Here is a 17,014-nt window from a genome sequence, read left to right on the forward strand (position 1 = left end):
CCCCAACAACTCATCTCAATGAGACCCGAGGAATTCATCGACGACAATCTGCCGATCAAAATGTCCGATGAAGGAACTGACTTGCACATGTCTAGGCCGGTAGGCCTGCTCCTTGAGGAGGATGAAGCACTAGATGTTATGAAACGATGTACATAGATTATCGGCCATCCATCTCTATCTCTATCAGCGGACCTGGAGAGAGAACTCTTTTTGATCAGTGATGGACACGTTGGGGGTCTTGTGGCTCTCTTAGGAGTTCTGGGGCGAGTACCGGTAGGCGTTCCGCATAATCTGCCTTCCAGGAGTAATGTGCATTAACACTGGCATCAATCCTTTATATATAGGAATTTCATGCCCTTCGGCGGAAAAATATCTCGCTTGACTTGCAGACTGTACGCAGGCACCTCTTTGGTCAACCTCTGAAGCTGTTTGGATATCTCAGAGGCACACCATTCACCAGGGGGTTGCCTTCACCCAGCATATTGCAGCAGAGCGCGGTTGCCAGGGTTTTCAAGAAGGCTATTGCATGTGATGGGGTTTCCAACTCTGATTTTGAGGATAAGGATGAAGAGTCCAAGGCACTCGAGAAGATTTGGCGCAACGGATGGCTCCACGCAGAGAAGTCGAATAATAACACCTGCTACGTGTTTGCTAGCAAAATTCACCGCTGGTGGGTACATACTCCAGTTTACTTTACGTCGGCTACTTATGAAACTGGTTTCTAGATATTGCGCCTGTCTTCTCCAGAAGACAGCGTCTGCCGGCATAATAAACTATGGAACGCCGCTGCTATTGGCAGTCGATGCGATTAGCCGGTTCCGACCCTCGTCAGCTCTCGGATCCTCCACGTTCGTCGGCAGGCAATACGTTGCCATTGGAGGATCAATACCAGAAGGAGTTCTACCGGTGTCTTTATACTATACTGGACGGTCAGGTTGTAATTTCTCCTGAGTTCGTGATCAAGAAACGCACTGGTGGCGGGACGATTGACTTTTTTGTCGCCCCCAAGTGGGGTTTTGAACTGCTGAGAGATCGCGATCGCCTGGTGGGGCACATGGAAAGGTTCAAGGAGGGTGGCCAATGTTTCGACATGATACAATCAGGGGATATGGAACAGTACATCGTTCTGGACTTCACAGTCTCACAACCAAAGCAATGCCATCCTGGTATTACTTCAAGCCCCCGCCCCACCGCAGTTGACTAACTTCGTCTTTTTTTAGAGTATCAGGGGCATCTCTACCACGTCGTGTTTACTGAAAACTATCGAGAAGTTCAAGTTATTGACGCATCAGACCTGAAAACCGTCAATTCCTTTACTTTGTCGGAGAATCCCAATCCTATGGCATGATAATTTCCTCGGACATCAGGAATGTCAAATGGCGTTCAAAGATAGGACGCTGAAAGAGAAGGCTAGTGTCAATTGGTCATAAGTACAGCATAGTCAGCAGGAGGGAGCGTGTTCTCGTGTGCGATATCTGTATGTCGTTCCAGATGTGAGAAAGCTGTGGGAAACGACATTGAACCCTATAGAAGAGCTAGGGTTGCACTCGACGGCGGATGACTCGCGGCTCTTACTGGACTAGTTAGCTGGAAAAGGACCGCAAAGCAGGTCTTAACGGAACTCACCTCGTTAGAGCTAACGTTGGTCCGTACCGACGCCGTGGTAGGTTCCCTTGAGCTCATTACTTGTGACCTGGCATCGTCATCGACGCACATGTCTAAACACCAGTGATAGTGAAGAATTGCAAGATCTTCCATAGCCAACGTTGGCTTGAACTGGGTCAACATGTCTAAATCAAACTTATTGGTCAACAGACCTAAGATAAACTGGAGAAGGCCATACTCAGTAGGGGCAAGGGGGTTTGGATCACCTTGAACAGAAGACTTACCTCGCTGATCTGTTCCCTGACCAGCTCATCTACTTTACAGCCGACTTCTCTTTTATAAAGCAGTCGAAGAGAGTTCCATTCAACTTACATTGTACTGTACTTTTGCTTTTTGATATTGAAATTTGCCAGCTGCCAGTTGGCATAGAGTTGGACGTTCTCCAGGAGACATGCAGCGAGATATTGATAAGGATCTTCTTTTATAAAAGTACAGTGGCTTTTGTGATACTGATGTCAGCAAGGCCTTAGAGAGGATATGGGCAGAACAGGAGATAGTGCGCACTGGTTCCAGTCACTCTGTATACAGTTAATGGTCATCATCATGGCATCTGTGTACTTCTTCCCTTTGGCCTGATGCTGGGCCATCCAAGCCGTATCTTTTGCACGGTAATCATCTGGCGTGAGTGAAATGCCGTTGGACTTCCAACTGTACCGACTGTTCGTGGATGCCATAACAGAACTCCATGGGCACTTCATTATAATTCGGTAACGAAGGCTTTTAAGACATAAAAGCGGGGTATGATATGAGAAACAAAAGAAAATGAGGGGAATTAAATGCTCTCTTCCTGGACGGATGGTCATCTCAAAAAGAAGCCATTTCAGACAAGGAGCAGTCACCATATTTGTGATTTGGAGGCCATTCTCGAAGATAGAAAAACAAAGAAGCAAGTGCAAGTTCAAAAAGAGTGGGTAACTAAGCATGTGTGGATGAATGGGCTGTAGGTAACGAGGGTGATTGCGCCGATTCGAAACGTGGAGAGATGTAGACGATGAACTAGGTCGTGTAAAGTTGCCAAAGTTGCTCTTGCCAAGTTCAAAAAGCGGCGAGGTCAAACTGTCACTTGAGGGGAAGTGACACTGAAAGCGGCGTCGACTGATGCCGAAAAAGGCGTCACTTTCCCCAACTTACAGACTATAGAGATAGATTTATAGATTAGAGATTAGAGATTAGAGTAGATTGGTTGGTTGGTTCTCTGTTTGTCTGTCAGCGTGGTGGAGGAGGGGGAGGAGGAGGAGTTCGAGGAGCAAGCGAAGCAAAGGAAAGCATAGGAATCTATGTCATCCGTGAAGCATGTGATTGCCTGAGATATGAGACGACGAATGTGTTGCCAGGATCTGATTTGGGCTTACGTTCATCCAGCCTTTCTTTTTCCCTTTTATGGTTATTTTTATTTATTTTTTATTATTTTTTTTTAACATTTATACATATTTCATGATTCTGATCTTGAAACTGATCTTCCCTATCCATCAACTTTTTATCTTTAATTTTTTTTCACATTCATTGACTCCTTTCAAATCAGTCTTAATAAATAAATCCAGCTTTAGAACTCCAATTCGTGTTGAAGATACTACATAAAAGTACAGAGAGAGGGCAGAATTCTTGCCCTTTTTTTTTTTTTACTTTTTCTTTTCTTTTAATGTTATCCCATCTTTCCAGCAATCCAGCAATGCCGCCCGTTAGATCCCATAGTTCCCATAACTAAATAGATACATGACGTAAAAGCAGATACAAAGGCAAGCAAGGGTATCGTTGTCATCATCATGCGATTTCTTTCGTTCTTCTTCTTCATCTTCTTCTTCATCTTCTTCTTCATCTTCTTCTTCATCTTCTTCTTCATCTTCTTCTTCATCTTCTTCTCTCTCTGTATTTTTTTTCTCTTTCATGTTCAACGCTCACCTGATAATGGTGAGTCCTTGTTTCCGACCAAAATCAATCGCATCCAGAGACACATTCTCGCAGCCTTGTAGATTGAGGACCTGAACCAGGGGCTTTCGATCCTTTTCAGCGTTGGGATCGCCCGATGAAGACTGCGGGGAAGAAGCCCCCTGGACATCCTTTTCAGACCGCCTCTCTGTTTCCGCTACACGCATGTCGATGATGGTCTTGATCGTGACCCCCGTGACGGCGGTGTGCGGGATGTTCAATGTCCGCAACTCGGGCATCCCCTCGAGAAGCTGACTGACGATCGCGTCATCCAAGCGGTACATTCCCAACAGAGAGAGAGTCTGCACCCCCTTCAGCGCTCGGGTCTCCGAGGCGAGTCTCGCGATATCCGATCCGCTGATCTTGAAGCAGTTCCTCACTTCCAACACCTTCAGGGTCGACTCGGTGGCATTCAAGAGACGAGCAAGCCGAGAAGAGGTCATCCAGGGAAAATCATCGAGCACAAGCGTCGTGAGGTTGGGGAGGTGCGGGACCGGATCGTCACGCGTGTTATACCGCTCGCAGAGATGAATGTGGAGATGTTCCAAGCTCGGGGGAAATACCAGTCTCCCATACAGTTCGAGACTGCTGAGGCTGAGCTTCCGCAGTTTCGGGAAGCAGAGACTGCTAAGACTGACGAAATACCTACCGTGTACTTTCCCCGCCATGCTGCGCAGACTCAACTCTTCAAGGTTAGGGGCACACTCAAGGCTCTTCTTCTCTCGTTCCACCCAAGCATTAGTGTTGTTTTCATCGAGGTCTCCGTAGCAAGGTAGAAGTAGTTCCTGAATGCCAGCGGGAACCTCGTCTGGGTCGGTGGTTAGGGCCAATGCTTTCAGATTCGGCAGTTTTTCCGACCAGGCGATGCCATCCGAAGACAGGTGAAGGCTTCGATCGATCTTGAGCCTTTCGAGATCCGGAAGGTCCTTCAAGAACTTCTTCATGCATGCCCGAGTCACAGGTATCTCACTTGACGTGATGAGAACCTTCAATTTCTTCGATGTCTTGAAAAGATTATATAATTTATCTCCGTCGCATCGGCCTGCAACCTCCAGATGCGTCAGATTGGGACATCGACTGAGGAGTTCCAACACCTTGCCCATGTTCGTCGGGCTGACGTGATTGATGATAGCATGAGTAAGCATCCCCTTCGATCGGTTGATATAAGAACGTATAGCTGGCATCGGGACTGTGGAATGAGCTTTGGACAAATCCAGTCGCAACCACAGCTCGCGAACGGAGGTCAGAAATTGTGCCCATTTTTTCGAGACTCGCAGAATTGCCCTGGGGGGATGAAAATTAGAAATCTGCAGAACATCCTTTCACAGGATGACATACACAATCTGCTTGAAGTTGAGATAACGAAGGACCATGACAGCAATCTCCAGGGGCAACACATCGAAGGGATCTCGGAATTTTTCACACATCTTATCTTGGAGCTTGTTGTGGAGCTGTCGCAAAAGCTGGAAATCCGTTAGTCAACAAGAGTGGTTATCATTAAGTGAAGTGTCCTACAGCATAACGAGGATGGTCCTTGGGTAATGTCTTCAGACCGTAAGCGTATATGTCAAGCGCCTTGAAAGGCCTTTTGTTCAAGAGAAGGGCCTTGGCGGCGCGGAGATATCCCTGCAGCTCAGTCAGTGAATCTGCAAGAGTCAGCAGTATCTGGCAGCCTACTCGCTCATCGAGCCGATCTTTCTGGATCATCTCCTTGGCATCCCGCAAGGCACGCTCGAAATTACCCAGCTTGCACCATGTTGCTGAGCGGTTGTCCAGGACTCCCAAAGCATCCGTAGAGTTACTCTCCAGTGCCTTTTAAATTTTCAACCCAGTCAGGAATGATCCTTTCGCATGAATTTAAAAAGTCAAGCAAATGAAAGAATTCCTTCATGAATCTACCTGCGTAAACACATGGATTGCCTGCTGATATTCTCCACGCCGATACAGCTCCTGACCATGTCGCTGCAACTGGGCAGGATCACGTGGCACGCCTGTCAATTGGTTCTGTCAGGGCTGATGTCTCTTTCTGTGGTCACCGAACGAACCTGGATTATCCATAGTCTCTCTGAAAGAAGCTGTTGGTCATTGATTTGGGTAGAGGCTGTTTCCAGATATACATGTCCTCTCCATATTAATTAACTACGCGTAATCGCCAACCGCGTTGGACGCGTCTTGGTGCCAAGAGATCATATGATATCAGTGCATCACGTGACGTTTGTAATTTGCCTCATTGGTTCTCCTCGGTCGCCGCACCGCAATGTTTACTTTCTTCCGTTTTCGGCTGCCTCCGAAACTTAGGAAGCGCATCAGCGTCCAGGGGAGCATCGCTGCGATACGACACAGCCATGGAGGCGCACAATTTGCAGGCGGCATCGACATACATCAATAATCTACTGCTTGCCCGCGGCCTGCTCAGGAATGGCAAGACGATCGATTTTGCGAGGCCCGAAAATGGGGGAGGGATCGATGCGACGATGGCCAAGATCATCAATCTCATTAATGACCTGGTCTTAAGAAGAGATGTCGGTGAACGAGCTATAACTTCTCCCACGATTAGCGAACTAACAAGAACAATAGCGAGAAGCCGAGCATCGAGAAAATCTCGCGAGAACGATTCAATCTTTACGTGCGACTGAATCGCAGCAAGCAGCCGAAATTGTACGCAGATTCGGTCCATACTACCAAGAAGAGAGATCGCTAATTTCCCTTCCTTCGTCTAGGAGAGACTTAAATCAAAAAACTCCGAATTGGCTCGCTCACTGGCCTTGGCTGAGGGTCAGGAGCGTGCCTTTAAAACGAACCTTCAAAATGCGGAAGCTACCATCCGTGGCTTAAAAGATCAGGTCCAACGGATGAAAACCACGATCCAGCAAGTTCGGGCGCAGTGTGCGAACGACATTCGCAAGCGAGATGCTGAGATGCAAAAGCTGAAGTCGCATTTGGCGGACCGACAACGTGGGAAACGGGAAGGCTTGGGAGTGACGACGATCAATATCAATCCGACACCCGAACGGAACTCGAGGTCTCGACTGGCCTCTGTAGGGCCAGATGTTAATAATCCGGGTTACAGTTTGAAGCAGGAGAGCACAGAGTTTCTAACAGAACTGTGCCAGAGTTTGAGTGACGAGAACGACACCCTCATCTCTCTCGCGAGGAACACCATCCAGACTCTGAAGGAATTGCAAGGGTTATCGAATACCCCGGACGGATGCGGCAATTCCAACCTAGGTGCTTCTGGAAGTGCCCAGAAAGGTGGTCAAGGACCGGTCACGACGCTCCCTACTTCATGTGAAGAGTTGACTGCAGACATGAACACGGTGCTTGATCACTTGAGGACATTACTGACGAACCCATCGTTTGTACCTCTCGAGGAGGTTGAGGTCCGCGAAGAGGAGATTATGCGTCTTCGAGAAGGGTGGGAAAGGATGGAGAGCCGGTGGAAGGAAGCCATGGCCATGATGGATGGCTGGCATAAGCGGATCTCTGAAGGGCTCGATTCGGCAGATGTTGAGGAACTGAGGAGGGGCATGGGCTTGGATCTCGGACGAGTCCGGTCTGCGGCCGCGGACGTGAATGGGCCATCGATCTACGAAGACGAAGATGGAGCTCAGGACTGCGAAGAAGGCGAGGAGGAGGAAGACGATACTCCTGAAACCAGTACGAAGAGTCTGAAACCAACGTTAGCCAAGCGCCCAATCCGCGCGTTAGGCGAGAGAAATGGGAATATCGGATCGAAGTCACCGCGTAAGGTTTCTTTCCATGAAGAGGTCATGGATCCCGCCTGCGACGACATAGACGGTGAGAAAGAAGAACTCGTGTTGAAGGCCCATACTTCTGAGACTGTCACTCAGAGACCAGCACGAAGGAGGATGTCCAAAATTCCACGACAGGTAGGCAATGAACAAAGGATACAGATCGACAATAAAAGATCCGACTAACGTGCATTTTGACTAGGCAAATCGAGGCCCACGACTCTCTATCGAGGAAAAGCTGGCTGCGGTGGAAGCGGAAGCACAAGCCGCCGCTGAGGAGAGCAGCAAACAAGACACTCGGAAGAGGAGCCGATCCGGGTATGACCGAGGTCTGGGCAGGAAGTCGCAGGGTCGGAGGAGAAGCACCTTGACGCATGAGGAGTTGGAGCAGTTGATGGGAGTTGCGGAGTGAAAATTTTTTTCTTTTCTCTGCATAGCAATGTCATGTTGCACTGTTTGGCTCATAGATACCCTGAAAATAAGTGTACATAGGGTTGGAACAACTTGCATAGCGTGCATAGATAAATCAAAAGTGTGTTGTCTGCTGTCAGGTGAGTTTCTTTTTTTTTTCCTCACCACCTCTACGAAATAAGAGTGTATTTCTATTCATTCTCTCTTGCCTTTGTCCTTTCCTCGAAAGAAACAATAGAGCAGTTAACGACGACTAAGCTATGCATTACAGTGTTTTTGTATGTTATATCTCAAAGGATACAGGGTCTATACTACTACATGCCAATTGATTAATTTGACGGATTCCTACGGAAGAACGCAAGAATTTTCCTTCTTTTTACCATTAATATCCAACTACCTCAGTTTCAATGCGGCTTTGCAGATCTCTCTCTCTCTCTCTCTTTTTTTTTTTAAAAAAAAAAAGACTAAAGTGAATAATTATAAAATGTGACGAGATGCAATGTCAGAAAATTCCGCGTGTGTACATTGTACAGGATATACTCGTCAACCTCAAAAGTTTAATTATTATTTGATAAGATAACCCAGCTGCAGAGTAGTAGTTACCTAGAATACGCGTATAGAAATCAGTGAATTCAGGACAATTTTAGGGATGAACTTGAGCGCTGAAACGATGCGTGCCACGCCGGATCGAGTTGGTTGGTTTTTTGACCGGGTTCCTGCTTGGGGACATTATTTATCTGCTGTGGTGAGGTATTAAAAGCATCTCGAGAAGGAGTCGAGATAGAATCGCTCCTTAACTTCCCCCCAGCATTATTCCGTGCGGGTCTGTAGAAATCGAAGCCTTCTTCATATTTGAAGCTCCAGTCAAGGGCGGTATTCCATTTAGTGACTCATGCCGAGTTGACTATGTCTTGGGTGGCCTCAGTTTCCTTCTCGCACTTGTGGCGCGCAGCTGATAGTCCTGTAGCGGACTGGGTCATACGAAGTGGTAATCCTGAAAACGTCCCTGCGCAGTCTATGGAAGTGTTCACCAATGTTGCAGATATATGCTCCAAATGAATGTCTTCCCCCAAGCATAGGTCCAGAAAAAAGGACTGCATGATGCCCAATAGTTGATCTTTTTCCAATAACCAATGGACCCTGTACGAACCGAACTCGATCAAGATAATGTCCGAAGAGCAGCGCCGATGAGCTAATGGAGCACTCGTCTTGGATGTCGCAGAGATCAGGCTCCGTGATTGCAAGCGTATCTAGGTGCGCTCTGTCACCAATATGAGCACCCAGTAGATTAAAAATCAGGGGCAGAAATGGAGTTTCAGTCATTATCTCCAGACAGAATATCGAATCAAAATTGAGACTATGACTGTAAGCGAGTCGGCGGAGGAAATGCACGGAGTCAACTCTGTATACCGTCTGTGTAAACTTGTCGGCAAAAACCCATTTACCAATACCAAGTTAGAAAAGTACTCCAGCAGAGTAGACGGTGTAGAGAGGTCCAAACGAGGCCATGGCAATCATGGTTCCATAGTTACGCTCCTAATACAAGGTTGACAGCATATAAGGCAACAACGACAAGACGAATCAGCAGAGCAGCGAGGGGAGAACGATGAGGATCTAGAGCGTGCTATGCAAAAAGGACTACCAAAGGCGAAAGTCTGGAAAGGCGCATGGTTCATTCGGTCGTTGGTGGAAGGCATGTGGTTCAGCTCATCTTGGAGCTTCTTTAGCTCGAGGACATCATCTGATGACCCGCTAAGCGCTTGACAAATTGAAACTATCAGACCGATCACAGCAATGAAGTCGCTCACACACTAAAGCCAATAGCTGATGCAGGCATCTTCGAAGCGTAAGGGAGGAAAATGAAGGGGCTCCAGGTGGCAGGAGTGTGTCTGTTTTAATTCACATTGTTGCCGTCTCGCAGTAGGCCTGCGAGGCAGCCTCAGCTGCGGTCTACGACATTGAGTGCCTAAATAAGTTGAACAGTATCTGTGCTTCCGCTTTGGTGCCCATACGAGGAATACCATTCTCAACCAGGGAGAATTCAAGAATGACGTGACGGCATGGATAGCTGATAGTGGAATGGTTGTCAGATGTAAGTCTTGGGGACGTTCCGGTGCCAGACGATTCTGCAACTGCATTGTTCTGTAAACCATAGCGTTTGGCAGCCGGTGACGCCGTGGGACGCTTCTTGGAGGGCGAGAAGAGCGAATCCTTAACCGCCACATTTTGCTCTGGAGATGGAGTCTTCAGCCGTTTCAACGGCGAGGCCGTGGGGGTCTGGGGGGAGGAGCTCAAAACCTCCATTGTGATGGCTGTTAGGAATGAAAGATCAAAGATTCTGGAAGTTAAAAGGTAGATGAATTTTTTACAAAGAGAGAAATTTTGGGTAACGTAGTCTTGGGCAAGTCAGGGCAGTTTCCTGGGCTTGTTTCTACCTACTACGTGGGAAGAACCGCTCACCAGGCAGGCTAGCTGTCAGTCACCGTAAGCGTTTATCAGCTCCTACTGGTGCCTAATCTTGGAAGGCAGACACTTCACTTGTTAGAGGGAACGTGCCAGCGTTCTTGCCTCAGCGGACATCTCCGAATGGCATAGTGAAACAATGACCATCCTTCACAGGGGTGTATGGCTTCTATCAACTATTCGCAACCGGTTCTAACGCAAATACAACTGTATGTAGTTTTCGTGGATGCTGTTATACGACTTTTCATCGTGTAACCCATATACGTGTGTGTCAACCAGGTGTAACCCATGTGTGACAGACAGACAGACAGTAACTTGCCATCCATCCATCCTCCTGTCTCTTATGTACCTGATTATTTAGTTGCTCTTCCAATGGTGCATCAGCATGCTGTGTCTACTCCTATATGCTAATTTCTCGTCTGTCTATTTATCTGATGGTAGTATTGAAAAAGGTAGATATTTACATAGGACCCCAGTGAGATTTATTTATATTACTATAGTAACTGGACTTAATAACGGCAAGGAGAAACAACAAGCTCAGCAATAGTTAATCCTTTCTTAAGTATATATTACATATGTATGTACATACATACCCAAATCTAATCCTGTTAGCATACACAGCTATTCATCTTGAAATCCTTATTTCCTCAATGTGATGAGCAAGAAGATAGGAAACTTCGTAGCCGTGAAATCTATGTAAGATAAGAAGAAATCTATACCTAGCAAGCTGAAAAAAATAAAAAATAAAAAAAAAAATATAAACTACAGTTTTCCAGCTGGTGCAGTACAGTATAGGTCTATTAATCCGAAAACATAGAAAAGAGCGCCCAGAGAAAGATGATGGCAATCAAAAGAAAGCACACATAAACTAACCGAGCTTTCCCTGTCATATCCGAATTGCTCATGATAACCGCACCAGGGAGACTGCTCTTTTTCTTTTCCCACGAAGTTGATGACACCATCATCTCGGGATTCGTCTTGCCCTGGACTTTCGCTCGGATCAATGCCGCCTTGCGCATGGACTCTCTCGCTCTGCGCGGCTTGTCCATTCGATGGTATGTCTCGGCGATTTTCTCCAGGATGATTGCTCCTTCCGTCGTCTCGGGCCCGCATTCGGAAGACGTCCCACTGAGAGCTTCTTGGTAGAGCTTGAGAGCAGTGGGAAAGTCTCCCTTTTGGAACCACACGTCCGCAAGGCATTTTGTCGCTTCTGCCACAAACATGTTGTTGTTGCTGTTGGGGCCGTGGATGGTTTTCAGACCCTCCAATCCTTCCCCAATCAGTTGCAGTGCCTCGTCGTATCGTCTCCTCTTGCAGTACAGCTCTCCTAGACAGATCATGCTTCGCGTCGTGCTCTGGCTTAGTCTGAAGAGTTTCCGACGCCGTGATTCGGCAATCTTTAAATGGTGCTCGGCTTGGTCGAAATTCCCCGTCTCCATATATGCTTTCCCGAGATTATGATGCCCCCTGAGGGTGGTCAGGTGCTCTGGTCCTAGGGCTCTGGTCGAGATCTCTATCGTGGACAGAAACAACGCAATGGCTCGGTCGTATTCCTTTCGCAGTCGCCAAATCTCTGCCAACATCACCGCATGGTGCAGCGTGGATGGGTGATCACTGCCATGGACGATTTTGCTTCCTTCGTATGCTCGTCGAACATTCTCCACGCCTTTGGGGTCCATATACTCGATGTCGATCTGGCAGTTGCCCAACTCTCCCAGCAGGGCGAGGTAGTGCGGATGTTGAGGATCGAAGCTCATCGACGCTTCAAATCGAGAACGAGCAAGCTCAAAATAGACAATGCATTGTCTAATATGTCCGTTTGTGTATAGAAAACTCGCAAGAGCATGAGTCGCCTTTGCCGTTCTCATATCGTCTTGGCCGTACCTGGCAACACTGCGGTTTACCGCCGAAACATGCAGGGCACAGAGGCCCCCATTGATCTGCGTGATCAAGCGAGCATCGGATCGGGATACCGGCTTATACTCCTTCAGCCAATTTCTGAGACTGCTTTGTATCCGAAGATGGTCTACAAGCCGAAATTCGAGTCCGAGCAGAGACATTATCTCGACCAACAGACAGGTTTTGCCGGACTCCCGAAAGAAAGCGTCGAGGAGCAGCAGCTTTTCCTTGCTCGGAGACCCAGCCTGGAAAAGGTGTGTCCAGACGTGTCTGGCCGCATAGACGGCAAAAGAGTTTCTTCTCACGAGCTGACTCGATGTCCTCCAGAAAGCGGCTTCGTCATGCATCATATTCGACAGAAACCGGATGCAAGTTCGGAAGAGCGCGTTGTGACCGCTAGTCTCAATATCCTTGTTGTCAATCTCTTCGAAGAGAAAACCAGGCCGAGCTCTCAGATATTCCACCACAGAAAGATGCAAGGCCTCAATACGGCCATCAGGCTGGATCTGCAGCAGCGGACTGCATCGCTCAACAATGCGATGAGCATCAAACACCGGCTGGTAGGTCCTGCTCTCCAAGCCGAAATGGAGGACTTCCTTGGTGTTCTCGACTGTAACCGTATCCATACAGAAGATGACCCAGCAGAAGACTAGCCTTATATACTTGAGTTGCGATGGAGGTAATAGCTGCAGCCCAGAGATGAATTGGTCATAGAAGTCGTCCAGGCCAGTGGGCATTTTCTCCAGTGCCTGTCGAAAGTCTTCTTGCGTGCATTGGTCTCCGAGGTCCTTTAACATAAGTCGAACCCACAGAAATAACCCCTGGGCTCGAGTGACGATACTTTCCTGGGCCAATGAGGTGAGTTGGGGTGGTAATAATTGTTTTTGGTCTTGAGACCATGCACCAACGACAAGCTTGATATCACCTTGGGTGTCCTCTGGTCGGATCGCAACCACGTCCGGGGAAGGGGATGATCCTGCATACGACGACAGGATCGATAGGACCTTGGGATATCCGCGCGAGAAGACCAAGACCCTGGTCTTGCAGGCCATTTCGCGCAGATCATGGAACGCTTTCTCCCAATCGATCAACTCGTCCAGTCCATCCAGAACCACCAGTCTCCGAGAAGTTTCAAGGTCTTCAACCACTATGGTGCGGAGAATACTCATACAGTCGTCGATATCGCCGCCACGAATCAGCCTCAGAACTCGCTCGTGTTGTGTCATGGAAAGCCCCCGTCGAACCCTCCGGAGAGCCCAGTGTCTGAGCACGACCTCCCATGTAGCAGACATTGGCGCCGCTTGGTAGCCGAGGAAGAATAACGGTTGTACATTTGCTCCTCGTCGGAAATTCTCGACGCATGTAGCGGCCAGAACACTCTTCCCAGACCCTGGAACACCATGCACGAGGAGCAAGCCATATTCCTGACTATGCCATCTGGTAAACTGGGGCTTTTTAAAGAGCCACTGACAGGTCCCAGGATGTCTTGCATTGCTCAACGCCTCCCATTTGGCTTCGACCGCAGGGCTGATATCCTCCCGCCCGTTTTGAAGCCACCGGCAGATCTCATCGACCTGTCGACGGCGAATCTCGCCCAGCACCACCGATGCTAAGGAGTCCTCGACCAGCCGCACATATTCAGATTCTTTGACAGAGAGTTTGGCCATTTCCAGCGTTTCCTGTTGAAGAATCTCCGCTTTCCGGGTCTGCTCGAGAAGCAGATTGTTGTGTGTTTTTTCATCCGCATGCAGTTGCATCAGTGCCAATAGGCCGGCAGCTTTGGCTTCGTTTTCAATCTGCTCTTTCTGATTCTGCATCTCGTCCATGATTTTCTTGAACACCGATTCGAATGATTGCCGGATGGGACGAGTTCGTCGTTTGACTTTATCCCAGGCAGACTCGCTGTGGCCATTGTCGAGGAGGATACCCCGCACTTTGACGCAGAACTCGACTACTAGGAGGTATGTTGATGCTACCGCTTGGGTCAAACGCGATTTATTGGGGAATAGAATCACGTATTCGCGGTACCGTGGGAGATTCAATTGGATATCCTGCAACATATCCAGGACCTTGTCCACGTACGACGTGTAACTCCTCAGGACCTCAACAAGGAGCTGGATTGATCCCCAGAGAGGCGCGAGAGCCAGCGGCTGGACCTGCACGATGGTATTGAAAACGGCCGAGTACCGCTCGATCTCCCAAAGGACTGGCTCCATGCGTTGGACGATGCCAGGCTCGCGGCCTTGCTTGCTCCGGACAAGCTGTTCGAGGACACAGACGCTACGGTGCACATCGTCAAAGGTGCACACAAGGCATGAAGCAACTACGTTCTGGCCTAGCGGTCGTAGAAACTGCTCGATGGCGCGTTCTGCTACGTCCGGTAGTTGAGATTCCCCCATCAGGTTCACAGGGAGTAGAAGCAGGTCAGATGAATCGCAAGGTCAATGACCATAGTTTCTGACCAGTCTCCCCCCTCTACAAGCTTTTTTAAATACATTGCTGAACCCACCGTTGAGGCTTTGAGCAGTCCTCTGTCGCAATCTCTTCGGTGGAGTCGTGTTTCAAAATCTTCACTCATCCAGAAAGAGATGCCACGACAACTAACTATGGATCTTTGCTGGTTGACATTTTGCTCAGCCTGACGTTTGCCACGAAGGAACTGGTTCTTACAAATAGCAGCGAGCACACTATCACCTCGAGTGCATGCTACGTGTCGCGAATCATGCTCGCATAGGAGATGACGTTGTAGGGTGCGCATCTGTTAGCTCAGTCAGGATTTCAACCTAACCCAATCAAACTAACTCTGCATGTGGGATGAGTCACAGATGGGAAGGGGCGATGTGGGATATATAGTAAGGAGCGATGAGGAGCTTGAAATGAAAATCGTGTCCAGCAAAGCGCATCTTGATACTCCATTCCTTGGGTCTTTGTGAGGTTTCACGTCTCCACAAACAGCAACTTTTGTTGGCCTCCATCAAATATTCCTTGGGAAATCCACAAAATGGTATCCAGACAAAATGAAAAAAAAAAAGGTCCCTTCATCTCGTCCTGAAACCCAAACTGATGAGCATACACCCACTTAGGTCGCCATCCAGGACTACAGCGTCGAACGCTTCCGTAACCTTCGTCCTCCCCATATCGGATATCCTGCATTCAAGCAGCGCAATGTGTTATCAATCATCCATCAACATCTCGGTCCGCTCTTCATGAAGCACCACGTCGAACAGGACTTCGCCATCGACCTGCTCCATCGCCACTGCGATCTCGCAGACAGCGAACGCCTGGTCAGCGTTGGCCCGTCATGACCCCATGGACAACCTCCCTGATGAACATGGTCAGACCGAGCCTGGGTAAGATCTGCGCACAGGCTCTGCTCGTGCACGAGGGCAAATACTATCCCTACGAGTATGTCCACCTCGAGCCGACCGAAGCGGCCACCTTGGCCAAGGATGACATGCATGGCTTTAACAAGTTCTCCGCGTTCATGGAGGAGTTTGCCGAAGTCGTAGAGCAGCAACAGATCGCCGATCTGGTGGGCTTGAGGCTCCTCTCCAGGGAAGAGAAAGCTCGAGCGGCGAACCACAGCGCGCGCGAGTATGAGATCAACGACGAGGGCGGAGCCATGATCACGCTGTCTGCGGAACATGAACTGGATGGAACAGAGGGGTTTGCCCCCGTGTGCTGGATGATTCGAGACGGGGTGCCAACGCTTCGAATGGCCTGTCGAATGGCCTCCCATTCGGGGGGTAAAACATGTGCGTGTGAGTACACTGGCACATGCAGGTGCACATTCTGCCTTTGCGGTAGTTAGGAGACGTCGCTCTGTTGCAGCTCTACTATCTCACTATTACAAAAGAAAGGACTACCTTAACAAAAAGTCAGTGTCAGCTTGATGTGGAAAAGGATGGGAAGACATTGATGTCATTTAGTTTTCCTTCCTCGAGAAATCCACAGGGGGGTCATACTAGTCTCAATTGTAGCAAGAAATCCCGTTCAGTAGGCGGTACCTGCTTAACCAGCTTGTAATCGTCCGGCAGGCTAAGATACTTGACCCTCACACTATCCTTGCCTGTCTATTGACGTAGCCAAAGCATGCTGAGTTGGCATTAGCCCAGGCTCCAGCTTGCTCCAGCCACCACAGTTTGTTGCCGGTGTCCTTATCCAAACTGTCGCAATCAAAAAGACTGGCTGAAGATCTTACAACATGCCACTCCCCCGCAGACAGGATTCTACAAATGCAAGCTGTTGGCAGCGGGGCTGGTCGTTGATCTGTGTCGAACTGTTGTTGTTGGATTGGTTGACTTGATTGCCATTAGGCCCCCAATTCTGATGATCATGTATATCATGGCATGCAACGAATGCTGTGCTTTCTAGCATCTTCTACGAAATGAGGGGAGCTTGACGTATGTATGTATGTAATGTACATACGTACATACATAGAAAGGTTTGTTGACTGTGCCGCATTTTATACAGCTTGTTGGTTATATAAGAATTTCCCCTGGTACATACATTTTGGACCAGAAAGATACGAGAGATGGCAGATGATCGACATGTTTTGTCCTCACTTTCATCACATCTGGTGCGTGTCATAGTCTTGTTAGCTGAGCTAGGACTTCTACTGGCTGACCTGACTCGGAGAGCACGATTGATTGCATTTGGCCCCCCGATTCAACTCTACGATGATCCTGGTAACTGCCGTGTCTCTCAGCTCAGGCAAATCCTCAGGAGCTTCGTTCGATAAGATCGTGATGCTGGGCCAATTTCATTTAGGTCAATTCAATTGCTGAGTATTTTATTTATTTATTTATTTATTTATTTATTTTAAAAAACACAAATAAAAGAAAGAAGGGTATCACATAAATTTACCGAGGAAATAATCCCCCCCCCCCCCCCCCCCC

The 17,014-nt window shown here is 48.4% G+C and overlaps 6 protein-coding genes across 6 annotated transcripts; 2 read left to right on the forward strand and 4 right to left on the reverse strand.

The window, feature by feature from the left end:
- Positions 1–775: 775 nt before the first annotated feature.
- VTN77DRAFT_6817 (uncharacterized protein) lies at positions 776–1,348 on the forward strand (the record flags this gene model as incomplete). The annotated part of the gene is made up of 2 exons (XM_069423137.1): positions 776–1,166; positions 1,221–1,348. The coding sequence occupies 2 exons, from the start codon at positions 776–778 to the stop codon at positions 1,346–1,348; spliced, it is 519 nt and encodes a 172-aa protein (XP_069275835.1).
- A 625-nt stretch (positions 1,349–1,973) lies between these two features.
- VTN77DRAFT_6818 (uncharacterized protein) lies at positions 1,974–2,588 on the reverse strand (the record flags this gene model as incomplete). Its single annotated transcript, XM_069423138.1, has 2 exons — positions 1,974–2,103; positions 2,170–2,588. 2 exons carry the CDS (start codon positions 2,586–2,588, stop codon positions 1,974–1,976), a joined length of 549 nt encoding a protein of 182 aa, XP_069275836.1.
- A 972-nt stretch (positions 2,589–3,560) lies between these two features.
- On the reverse strand, positions 3,561–5,649 carry VTN77DRAFT_6819 (uncharacterized protein; the record flags this gene model as incomplete). The annotated part of the gene is made up of 6 exons (XM_069423139.1): positions 3,561–4,875; positions 4,930–5,054; positions 5,107–5,217; positions 5,269–5,403; positions 5,491–5,582; positions 5,637–5,649. The coding sequence occupies 6 exons, from the start codon at positions 5,647–5,649 to the stop codon at positions 3,561–3,563; spliced, it is 1,791 nt and encodes a 596-aa protein (XP_069275837.1).
- A 287-nt stretch (positions 5,650–5,936) lies between these two features.
- Positions 5,937–7,755, forward strand: VTN77DRAFT_6820 (uncharacterized protein; the record flags this gene model as incomplete). The annotated part of the gene is made up of 4 exons (XM_069423141.1): positions 5,937–6,113; positions 6,169–6,249; positions 6,312–7,481; positions 7,546–7,755. The coding sequence occupies 4 exons, from the start codon at positions 5,937–5,939 to the stop codon at positions 7,753–7,755; spliced, it is 1,638 nt and encodes a 545-aa protein (XP_069275838.1).
- Positions 7,756–9,653: 1,898 nt separating this feature from the next.
- Positions 9,654–10,058, reverse strand: VTN77DRAFT_6821 (uncharacterized protein; the record flags this gene model as incomplete). Its single annotated transcript, XM_069423142.1, has 2 exons — positions 9,654–9,697; positions 9,776–10,058. 2 exons carry the CDS (start codon positions 10,056–10,058, stop codon positions 9,654–9,656), a joined length of 327 nt encoding a protein of 108 aa, XP_069275839.1.
- A 5,242-nt stretch (positions 10,059–15,300) lies between these two features.
- Positions 15,301–15,855, reverse strand: VTN77DRAFT_6822 (uncharacterized protein; the record flags this gene model as incomplete). The annotated part of the gene is made up of 1 exon (XM_069423143.1): positions 15,301–15,855. One exon carries the CDS (start codon positions 15,853–15,855, stop codon positions 15,301–15,303), a length of 555 nt encoding a protein of 184 aa, XP_069275840.1.
- Positions 15,856–17,014: the final 1,159 nt, after the last annotated feature.

This window comes from Rasamsonia byssochlamydoides (assembly GCF_041956645.1).
Source record: "Rasamsonia byssochlamydoides strain NRRL 3658 unplaced genomic scaffold VTN77scaffold_53, whole genome shotgun sequence".
Lineage (NCBI taxonomy): Eukaryota > Fungi > Ascomycota > Eurotiomycetes > Eurotiales > Trichocomaceae > Rasamsonia > Rasamsonia byssochlamydoides.